This window comes from Orycteropus afer, unplaced genomic scaffold (assembly GCF_000298275.1).
Source record: "Orycteropus afer afer isolate SDZICR_OR568_19922 unplaced genomic scaffold, OryAfe1.0 scaffold00081, whole genome shotgun sequence".
NCBI lineage: Eukaryota > Metazoa > Chordata > Mammalia > Tubulidentata > Orycteropodidae > Orycteropus > Orycteropus afer.
The window spans coordinates 474,186-486,586 of NW_006921668.1; the positions used below are offsets into that span (position 1 = coordinate 474,186).

The 12,401-nt window shown below is 39.5% G+C and overlaps 1 protein-coding gene across 1 annotated transcript in view; it reads right to left on the bottom strand.

Moving 5' to 3' along the window:
• The window catches only part of TBC1D4 (TBC1 domain family member 4), a 305,464-nt gene that overhangs the window by 77,797 nt on the left and 215,266 nt on the right, over positions 1-12,401 (bottom strand). Inside the window, exon 8 of the mRNA XM_007941498.1 lies at positions 9,992-10,111. Within this exon, the coding sequence (XP_007939689.1) occupies positions 9,992-10,111 (120 nt within the window). The remainder of the gene's footprint in view (positions 1-9,991; positions 10,112-12,401) is intronic.

A 12,401-nucleotide genomic window follows, 5' to 3' on the forward strand; every position in this document is an offset into this window, starting at 1 on the left:
CTCAGTGACAACTGGTTTTTACTACACACAGTCATTTACTTCTCATGATCAACAGATTATTATTTTTACTTTATTGATAAAGCCACAAAGTCTCAGAAAATAGAAATGATTTGCCCAAATTTACAAAAATGATGGCAGAGAAGAACTGGAAAACAGGCCTAACAAAGGCACATATTAATAAAGAATAAAAGCGTGAGGTCTCTCATACCTATACGGCATCTATTGCAATTATAAAAGTTACTTAAAAAACGAATTTATAAATAGTAAGATTCCACTTATGTCTTAAAAGAAAGCTGTATGGTGCCAAAGTGTCAATTTTTCTGTGTTATGTTTAAAAGGCAAGATGAATTGAGATATACAAATGGAAGTTAAGTAGCATGGGTGCCATGAGCATTGTTCCATTATATTTAGCCTGAGTGCAGATAAAGGCATTACCTAGGCTAGCAGATGATTACCAGTCTAATTCTGACAGTCTCAGAGCTTAACAATTAGAATGGATTTAAAAAAAAAAAAAAAAAAAGGCAGTATTTCTTTGATATGATACCCAAAGCACAAGCAACAAAAGAAAAAAATAGATTGGACTTAATGAAAATTAAAAACCTTTGTAATTCAAAGGATAGCATGAAAAAAAATGAAAAGATAACACACAGAATGGGAAGAAAGTTTTGCAAATCATATATCTGATAAAGGATTTGTATCTAGAGTATTTAAAGCACTCCTACAATTTAACAGTAAAAAGACAAATAATCTTATATAAAAATACAGAGGCTCTCAACATACATTTCTCCAAAGAATATATACAAATGTCCAAAAACACATGAAAAGATTCTCGACATCATTAGCCATCAGGGAAATTCAAATCAAAACCAAAATGAAACATCACTTCATACCCATGGGAAATGGGTATAATTAAAAAGACAGATACTAGTAAGTGTTAAAGAAAATATGGAGAAATTAGGAGCCTCACTCATTACTTGTGGGAATGTAAAACAGTGCAGCCACTTTGTAAAAAAAAAAAAAAAAAAGGCTGGCAGTTGCACAAAAAAGTCTAAACACAGTAACCATATAATCTATTAACTCCATTCCTAGGTATACACATATCCAAAAGAAATGAAATGCATGCCTACAAATACTCATAGCATCATTATTGCACAACCACCAAAAAAATGGTAACAACCCAAATGTCAGGCAGGGAGTGCTGAATGGATAAATATGATATATTCACACAATGGAATATTATTTGGCATTAAACAAGAATGAAGTACTGACACATGCTATACCATGGATGAAACATAATATCATTGTGCTTAGTGAAAGAAGCCAGTCAGAGAGTACCATGTGTTGTATGATTCAATTTATATAAAATGTCCAGAATAGAAAAACTCATAGACACAAAAGTAGACTGGTGGTTGCCTAGGTTTGAGATAGGGTTAAATAGGGAGTGACTGCTAATGGGTACAGGGATTTAATTCTGTTTTAATAAAAAATATTCTAAACTTGATTGTGGTGATTGTTGCACAATTCTGTGAACACAATGAAAACCACTGAACTGTAAATTTCAATGGGTGAGTTGCACAGTATGTGAATAAAGCAGTTATTAAAAAAAATTATAGGTAGGAAAACATGACAGATATAAGGCTAAAGAAAACAGAATTATTTTGGTATAGAATATATAAGAGCTCTGATGGCATAGTGCCTAAGGCACTTGACTGCTAACCAGAAGGCCGGCAGTTCAAACCCACCAGCCACTCCTCAGAAGGAAGGTTGGACAATCTACTTCTATAGAGATACCGCCTCAGAAACCCAAGGAGGGGTCACTATGAGTCAGAGCTGACTTGATGGCAATGAGTTTGGTTTTTGGTACAGAAAAAAAAAAAGGCTTACCTGGAAGCATAAAGGTAAAGCACTTGAATGCTAACATAAAGGTTAGCAGTTCAAACCCACTCAGCTGCTCCTTAGGAAAAAGACCTTGTGATCTGCTTTCATAAACAGTACAGCCACAAAAACACTATGGGGCAGCTCTACTCTGTCACATGGGGTCACTATGAGTCAGAACTGACTTGAAGGCACCAACAACAACAATGAAAATATTCCTATTTTCTAAAGAGCTTTTATCCTAGAAATGGATATAAAGTATTTTGTATTTCCTCAAGGAACAGAATCAGGGGGCACATGCCAATGTTACAAAATGGAGAACTAAAATTAAAACAGTTAGAGATCCAAAAGGGAAGAACACACTCAGAAAGAACTGAAGAAAATATTCAAGCCTCAAATTACAATATTGGAGGATTCTATGGGCAGAATGTTCAATGATGCAGGCCACATAAACAGAGATGGAAGGAATACAGAGCCACTGTACCAAAGAGGATCAGCTGGCATTCAGCCATTCTAGGAGGCAGCATCTAATCAAGAAATTAAGGAAGAAGTACAAGCTGTATTAAAGGAATTGGCAAGAAACAAGGCTCCAGGAACTGACAAACTACCCATTGAGATGTTTCAGCAAATGGATGCAGTGTAGAGGCACTCACTCATTTACACCAAGAAATCTGAAAGACAGCTACCTGGTTAACTGACTGGATGAGATCCATATTTGTGCTCATTCCAAAGAAAGGTGATCCAACAGAATGCAAAAAAAATATGAAACAGTATTATTAATATCACATGCAAGTGAAATTTTGCTGAAAGCTGTTAAAAAATGGCTGGAGCAGTATATTGATAAGAAACTGCCAGAAATTCAAGCCAGATTCAGAATGGGATGTGGAATGAGGAATAGCATTGCTGATGTCAGATGGATCTTGACTAAAAGCAAAAAATACCAGCAAGATATTTACTTAAGTTTTATTGACTGTGCAAAGACATTTGGCTGTGTGGATCATAACAAATTACGGATAACATTGCAAAGAATGGGAATTCCATAACACTTAATTGTACTCAGGAGGAACCTGTACATAGACCGGAGGCTGTCATTCAAACAGAACAAGGGGACGCGGCATGGTTTAAAATCAAGAAGGGAGTGTGTCAGGGTTGTATCCTTTCATCACACTTATTCAATCTGTATGCTGAGCAAATAATCTGAGAATCTGGACTATATGAAGAAGAACATGGCATCAGGATTGGAGGAAGAATCATTAACAACCAAGATATGCAAATGGCACAACCTTGCTTGCTGAAAGTGAAGAGGACTTCAAGCACTTACTGATGAAGATGGAAAACTACACCTTTCAGTATAGATTACAATTCAACATAAAGAAAACAAAAATCCTTACAACTGGACCAATAAGTAACATCATGATAAATGGAGAAAAGATTGAAGCTGTCAAGGATCTCTTTTTACTTGGATCCACTATCCATGCTCATGGAAGCAAAAATCAAGAAATCAAACAATGTTATTACCCTGGGAAAATTTGCTGCAAAAAGCCTCATTAAAGTGTTAAAGAGCAAAGATATCACCTTGAGAACTAAGGTGCACCTCACCCCAGCCATGGTAATTTCAATAGCCTCATATGCATGTGAGAGCTGGACAATGAATAAGGAAGACCGAAGAAGAGTTGATGCTTTTGAGTTGTGGTGCTGGCAAAGAATGCTGAAAGTACCGTGGACTGCTAAAAGAACTAACAGATCTGTCCTGGAGGAAGTGCAGCCAGAATGCTCGCTCCTTAGAAATGAGATGGCCAGACTTTGTCTCTTGTACTTTGGTCACATTGTCAGAAGGGATCAGTCCCTGGAGAAGGATATTATGCATGGTGAAATAGAGGGTTAGCAAAAATGGTAAAGAAACTCAATGAGATGGACAAACACAGTGCATGCAACAATGGTCTCAAGCATGGCAGTGTTGTAACGGTGGGGCAGTGTGGTGGTAAAGGTTGTTTGTTGACCTGGCTGGGCGTGGTTTTGAGCGGCTTAGCAGCTGGATGTAATTATTCCCCATTATGGGCCTGTAATTGCCTCATGGTGGAATCTGCTGTGAGCACCTGAATAGTTGAAGGGGAGGTGCCTTCTGGGTATGATCTGTCCAATATATATGGAAGAGCTTTGGGAAAGGTCTCTGGTTTTTTAGCACATACAGATCCTGCCTTTGGCTGAGTCTTCATCTCCAGTTCCTGGACTTGAACCAGTGGCCGGCCACGTTGTCTACCGATCTTGGGATTTTGTGCCATTTTACCTACCAACCTTGGCTTTGTCAGCCTGAGCAGCTAGCAGCTGCATAAATCAGAAGATGCCTCCAGCTCCCGTGGGCCTAGAACATGAGACAGAGCTGAAGCCAAAGGTCAAGGTGCCTTCACCCAGCCCCTAGAGCTGGCACTCTGAATTCAGACTTCTAGCCTCCTAATCTGTTTGTTAAAACCATGTAGTTGCAGTATTTCTGTTATAATAACACTAGAGAACTAGACTATCCTATCACTGACAGCACTGTACTTCAGGATAGATCTTGAAATGTTCTTTTTGATGATCAAAGTGACATCAGTTCTCTTGAATTTGTTATTCTTGGCATAGTTGTTGTTGTTGTTGTTAAGTGCTGTCGAGTCGTTTCCACCTCATAGCGACGCCATGCACAGCAGAACAGAACACTGCCCGATCCTGCGCCAGCCCCACAATCCCTGCTATACTTGAGCCCATCATTGCAGCCACCGTATCAATCCATCTCGTTGAAGGCCTCCCCCTCTTTCGTCGACCCTCCACCCTACCAAGCATGACATCCTTCTCCAGGGAATGGTCCCTTCTTACAACATGACCAAAATAGGTGACAAGAAGTCTGGCCATTCTTGCTTCCAAGGAGCATTTTGGCTGCACTTCCTCCAGGACAGATCTGTTAGTTCTTTTAGCAGTCCATGGTACTTTCAGCATTCTTCGCCAGCACCACAACTCAAAAGCATCAACTCTTCTTCGGTCTTCCTTATTCATTGTCCAGCTCTCACATGCATACGAGGCGATTGGAAATGTCATGGCTTATGTCAGGTGCACCTTAGTCCTCAAGGAGATATCCTTGCTCCTCAGCACTTGAAACAGTTCCTTCACAGTTGACTTTCCCAATGCTACACGTCGTCTAATGTCCTGACTGCTGCTTCCATTGGCATCAATTGTAGAACCAAGCAACGTGAATTCCTTGACAACCTCAAGCTTCTCTCCATTTATTGTGATGCTGCTCATTGGTCCAGTCGTGAGGATTTTTGTTTTCTTTATGTTGAGATGTAATCCATACTGCAGACTGTATTCTTCAACCTTCATCAGTAGGTGCCTTAAGTCATCCTCACTTTCAGCAAGCAAAGTTGTATCGTCTGCATATCTCAGGTTGTTAATGATTCTTCCTCCAATCCTGATACCACGTTTTTCTTCATACAATCCAGCATAGTAGACCATATGATTGTCCAATTAAAAATGGCCAATATCAGTCCATTTCAGTTCACTAATGCCTAGGATATTAATCTTCAAGTGTTTTATTTCATTTTTTACATCTTCCAATTTTCCTTGGTTCAAACTTCATATATTCCATGTTCCAATTATTAGTGCATGTTTGCAGCTGTTTGTTCTCATGTTGTGTCATGCCACATCAGCAAAAGAAGGTCCTGAAAGCTTTACTCTATCCATGTCATTAAGATCAACTCCACTCTGAGGACACAGCTCTTCCCCAGTCATTTTTTTGAATGACTTACAGCTTGAGGGCTCATCTTCTGGCACTATGTGACACAGTATTCTGCTGCTAGCCATAAGATATTCACTGCCTTTTAAAAAAAAAAAAAAGGAGATCGTCAGGTCCTTGTACTTTGTCTGCCTCAGTCTGGAAGCTCTGCTGAAATCTGTCCACCATGAGTGACCTTGCTTGTATTTGAAATCACAGCAACACAAAAGCCATCACAGTACAACAAACTGACAGACAAGTGGTGGAAGACCTTGGTAGGTCACATAATTGATGGTACTTGGCAGCACACTAGGACACAGAAGCTATAGTATCCACCTTGACCAAAATAGATTGGCTGTGTGTGCCCTTGCCAAAAAAAGCCATTCCAGCAATTCAAGGCATGCTTTGGAGACACTTCAAAGCAAGCCACACAAGCATTGTGAAAGATGCCAAGATATGACATAGAGCACAAAAGAGTCACATTCTAAATACTCTTTTGTCAAGAGTTTTATCTTGTAAATGCAGAAGTTTCAGAGCTCACCACTTGTCTTAATTCCTTAGTGCTGCTATAACAGAAATACCACAAATGGGTGACCTGAATGAACAGAAATTTATTTTCTTACAGTTTAAAAGGCTAGAAATCTGATTCAGGACACCAGCTCCCTAAGAAGACTTTCTCTCTCTGCTGACTCTTCTGTTCCTCCATTCCTTGGTGATCTTCAAGTGGCATCAGTCTTCCCCCATTTGTCTTTGCTTCTGTGCCTAAACTATTCTTCTTATATCTCAAAAACAATTGGCTTAACATATAGTCTACAGTGATAGGGTCTCATTAACATAATAAAGAAAACACTATTCCTAAGTGGTACTATATCCATAGGGGTAGGTGTTAGAATTTACAACATATATTTTGGAGGGGACACAACTCAATGCATAAACCATTGTACATACCACCTCACATCTATAGTGTGATATTTTCCTAAGATACTGACATTTAATCTTCACAGTAATGCAAACTAAGCAGGCATTTGTATGCCACTGCAGAAATGGGCAAACTGTGGTTTAGAAAAGGTAAATAATTTACCCGAGATCATAAATGCAAAATCTTCTGGGGACAGGTCTTGGATTCCAATCCCTGCATCACCTTCTTAAATGGTCTTTCTACTAGAGTTCTCGTGAAACATCATGTGTTCCAGTAGCTGACACTAATGGATGCAGTTATGTGTTTATGATGTTAGTACTTTATGAACACCTCATGCACAGCTAACACCTATTTGTCAGTAGAGGTCTGTGTGTTGCTATGATGTTGAACAGTTTCAGTGGAACTTCTACATTAAAAATGTCCTGGAAATCTACTTCCAAAGGTCAGCCAAGGAAATCCCTATGGATCACAACATTCCAATCTGTAAGCAATGAAGGCATTTTGATCCTTTGTACATGAGGTCACCATTGAGGGCAGGGGAGGACTCAAAGGCAGCTAATAATAAGAGTACCAAAAAAAAAAAAAAAATCAAACTCACAGCCATCAAGTTGATTCTGACTCATAGTGAACCCCTTTGGGTTTCTGAGGCAGTAAATCTTTATGGAAATGGATTGACCAGTCTTCTTTCCATACAGTGGAAGGTGGGTTTGAGCCGCTAGCCTTCTGGTTAGCAGTCAAATGCTCTAGGCACTACACCACCAGAGCTCCTTAATGACAAGACTAGGACTCAAACCTTAATGTACACATAAGAATCACCTGAAGGCATTGCTGAAATATAAATTGCTGGACCCTACCCCCAGAGTTTCTGATTCAGGACACCTGGGGTAGGGCCTGAGAACGTGTATTCCTAACAAGTTAGCAGGTGCTACTGACATTACTGGTTAAGGAAGACACTTTAAGAACAAAAGGCCATCCAAAGCACAAATCATCACAAATAGTGAGTTAAAATGCATCATTGAGGCTGTATATTGAATCACCTGTAGTGCTTCTAAACTATGCAGACCCAAGCCCATATCAAAGCTATTTTGATCCAGAGGTGTTGGGCTCAGGGATCTATATATTCTAAGAGCTCCATTAATGATACCGTTGTACAGCAAGACTGAGCAGAGTAGAGGGGGAGATTAGATTCATTTAATTGTTTATATCCATGAAATAAGTTCTTTGTTAAAGTAACAGGGGAAATGTTTTACTTGCTAATTGTCATGATTTGTCTATGAAATTCACTTCAGATACATTAAAAAAACAAGTTTAAAATAAACAGAAATACCCTGATTTATAGTACATCCTCAAAAACCTAACACTCAGTTTCTCTAGGCCTATCATCTCAATATTTTCTAAGAGTTATACTAACTTAGGGTATAGCCTGGTCTTCACAAAAGGCCTATATAAATGAACCTTTCCTTTCCCCAGCTCATGAACTTTGGATCCAGTTGCTTTAGGTAGCCACCTGTTCTTTTCTCTGTTAAAAAGTGAAGAAAAAAAATACCCTCTCTCCGTTACAAAAATAAGAACTCAATTTATAAGATACCTTCCCCTTTAAATCCAAACAGGGATTTATCTGATAATACATAATCACTAATTTATAACTGCTCTTACTCTCCTTTTTTAAAATGAAGAAGTCCCTCTAACTCATGTAACTACTAAGTATTAGTTATGTTCAGTAAATACTCTATTCATATCAAAATTTCAATGTATTCATTTACTATTAATTATTTTTAATGTCACAATAGACTCATTATTTCCTATTTTATTCATCTGTTATCATCATTTATTTCGATGCTCATATTGTCTCAGATATACCAAGTATCAGCCTTTTCAAGGTCTTTGCAGCTTTATGATATATCTCCATCTTTCTTTGGGTACATCCTCACTATCTAGAGCACCAACATATTCCAGGCCCATCTTATACTCCCCCAGCATTCCTGGACTCAGACATTTCTCCCAGGAGCCCTTGTTTCTCTTAGTGGAGAATAATACAGAGAAACCAAAATGTGGGTAGTAGACGTCAACCAACCAGGCTTATTCTGTGGGGTGCACAAGAAAGCTAAGGAGCCCTGGTGGCACAAAAGGTTAAATGCCCAGCTGCTAACTGAAAAGTTGGCAGTTTGACCCCAATCAGAGGCTTAATGGGAGAAAGACCTGGCAGAGTGCTTCCTTGAAGATTGTTGTTGTTGTTGTTGTTATGTGCCGTCGAGGAAGATTACAGCTAAGAAAATCCTACAGGGCAGTTCTAGTCTGTCACATGGGGTCACTATGAATTGAAATCCACTCAACTGCACCCAACAACAATAATAAGAAAGCTGATCCCTGGTCCTCAACATAGAATTAGGGACCATGGACATATTTGTATCTATATTTACTTCTAAATATATATACATTGAAAGCCATGAGTTCATATTGATACCTCTAAGTCAAATCCAACAGGACAGAGTTAATTCTAATTTCCTCCCTTTTTATATTTAAAATTCCCTTATCTCTGGACCCCATTATCTGTAACATATTTGCTTATGTTATCTGTCCCCTATATGTACCCAGTCTCCATAACTACCACTACACAGACAGCCCCTCTCCCAACTCAGGCTGCCACTCCCACACATGGAAACCATCCTCACCCGGCTCAGACTCCAACTCCTCTTACTGGGCACTCTGCTACAGGAACACCTTTCGTACTTAATTCCGGCTCTGGCACCTCATGCTGGACCAGTCTCTATAAGGATACCCTCCTTACCTACTACAGCTCCAACTTCCTGAGCTATGGTGCCTTCCTTTGCAGACACATCCTGACCATACTCTGGGCATCCCCACACTCCACACTCCGTACAGTGTGCTCTCTCTTCTCAGAGTCATCGTGGCTCCCTGGCCTCCCAACCCCAATATGTAACTTACTTGATTACACCTAACAGCTTTAGGAATGAATTGCTCGGGGGAAGGGCAACCAATTTGCTCATTTTTGAAATGGAATTAGTTTTCTAAATACAACAAATAAACTTCTGTTCATTTATCTCTATTATTTTCAGCATTTCTTATCAGTCCCTAAGAATGGGCAAAAGAGGGGCTTCTTTATAACTTTATGCAATATTGCAAATGACAGAAAGATCTTATGGTATTGGGCATCAATATTCTATTTCCTTTACATGTATCTTTACTACTAAATCTCTATTTCTCAAATTCAGGTATCAGAGGAACAGAATAAATATAGGTCTGAGAATGAACATTATTTTTAATGATTAATTTCAGTAAGTATTAACTAAATTAATGTTATCTTAGTTTTATTTAAGGAGCTCTGGTGGCATAGTGCCTAAGGCATTTGTTTATTTGTTTTTTCAAGGAAATCTTCTAAAAGCCAGTTAAGAATGAAACAAAGTAGTTAGAAAACATAGAGATTACTATCTTACCCTTGAGAAGATATTTTCCAGAGAACTAGTTAAGGATCTCTTAGCCTTATTTTTCAGAATGTCAAGTTTGAACCTCCCACCGCTTGTCGCATTTTCCGGGATTGTACTATTTGAAATGGTCTATGGAGAGAAAAACAGATAAATTTAGTTCGCAAATATTCAAGGGTAAATGAGGCTTTAAATGTAGGCTTAACCAAGCTATTACAAAATGTAAGAATTCTTCAGCAGCTCCATTAAGAAGCAATAACTTAGGTTCCATATTGTGAACACACAGATTGTAAGGAAAAGAGTTTAATTTTTAATACTGTAAACAATAATATTAAGACAGCAATAAGACCTTTCCTTCATGCCTTTCCTTCCTTCTAATAAATCCCAGCTGCATTTAACCAGAATTAAACTTCAGATGGCAATTTTTACTGCTGTTATTTTGATTAATGAAGCTGAAGTCTCCTAATGCTGTGTTATAATTATTTTCACTTTTGAGTAAGGTCACTTTTCTTTTAGATCAGCAAGTATTCACTGATAGTACTAACTCATATAAAAATATATTCTGTCTCCAGTATTCATACTATTCTCTTTCCCAGTTCTTCACTCTGCCTTGCTCTAGATATCCATCCAGTAAGTCACTAAGTCCTAAAGGTTGTGCCTCCTAAATAGCTTTTCACTTAGTCCCTTCTTCACATCTCCAGGATTCTGGTTCAGGCCTCTCACTTGCAACAAAATAAAGTTTCCATGACATACTCATTCAATCTATTTATGTACCAACACTACCCCTGTGTCTTCTTGCACATGTGTGGTAGTTAAGTTGTATGCCAACATGGCTGCACCTGCTTTTTAGTGGCTGGGCAGCTAGATGTAGTTATTCCCCATGAAGAGACTGGTAATCAACTCCATAGTGAAATCTACTGGAGCAGCTGAGTAGCTGTCTTAGGGATGTGGTCTGCAGTATATAAGGAGTGTGGAGTGTGGGGATGCCCAGAAAGATCTCTGGAGCTTTTTTGGCACACTTGGACCCTGCCTAAGGCATTTGACTGCTAACCAGAAGTCTGGCGGTTCAAACCCACCAGCCTCCACTCCTCAGAAGGAAGGTTGGGTAATCTACTTCTGTAGTGATACTGCCTCTGGAACCCAGAGAAGGGTTGCTATGAGTCGGATACGACTCGATGGCAGTGCATTGTGTTGCATTGGACCCTGCATGTAACTGTCTTTAAAATTCGGCAGCCTCCATGTTGTCTGGAATCTTAGGTTTGTTCCTGGACTTCAACCAGTAGTCTGTTGTGTTGTATGATAATTTTGGGACTGTACCATTTTATTTGTCAATCTTGGTTTGTCAGCCTCAGCAGCCATCTGAGTAGAAAGAAGACTCCAGCTTCAGTCGGCCAGAAGCAAGAGGCAGAGCTAAAGCCCAAGGTCTAGTGGCCCTCACCCAGCCCCTGCAGATGTTACTTTGAAATTGGACTTCTAACCTCTTAAATTATAAGAGAATAAACTGTTTGTTAAAGCCATCCACTTGTGGTATTTTCTGTTACAGCAGCACTAGAGAACCAAAACACCATGCTTATATTAGCCTCTAGTTTATACATATCTACTAGTTTATACATATCTACTTGTTTGCCCCCCCACTACAGCCCCCCCCCATTTTGGTTATCTGGTACTGCTCTAACAGAAAATATACCACAAATAGGTGGCTTTAACATACAACAGCCCACTTTAGGAGGCTAGAAATCTGAGTTCAAAGTACCAGCTCTAGGGACTGGGTGAAAGTCCCTTGACCTTGGGCTTCAGTGCTGCCTCTTGGCTCCTGGCCCACTGAAGCTGGAGGCTTCACTTAACTCAGGTGGCTGCTGTCTGCTGAAGCTGACAAACCCAAGGTTGACAAGTAAATGGCACAGTCTCAAGATTATCAAGCAATATGGCAGGCCACTAGATCAAGTCCAGAAACAGTCCCAGGATTGGCAGGCAATATGGTAGGCTGCTGAATGAAGACTCGTCTAAATGCAGGATCCAAGTATGCCCAAAATATCAGACAATCCTCAAAACTTCTTATATAGTGGAAGCAGTCAACATCCATCCCTAAGGCAGCTACAAAACTATTCACAGCAGATTGTACCATAGAGCTGATGACCAGTCTCATCATGGGGAATAACTACATCCAGCTGCCCAGACACTCAAAACCAGACCCAGCCAAGTTGACACACAACCTTAACTACCACACCCCTTTTAGAATGTTTGAGCTCTTCCTAGAGAGAATATTGTTCATTTATCTCTTTTTGGTCACAACTAAGCACACAGTATACGAGAGGTCTCAACAGCAAGACAAACTTGTCTGTTGGTTTGTCCTACTGTGGTGACATGTAGATGTGAGTTTTGAGGCTGAGCCTCTGGTGTTTAAAACCCAGGGAGATGCACC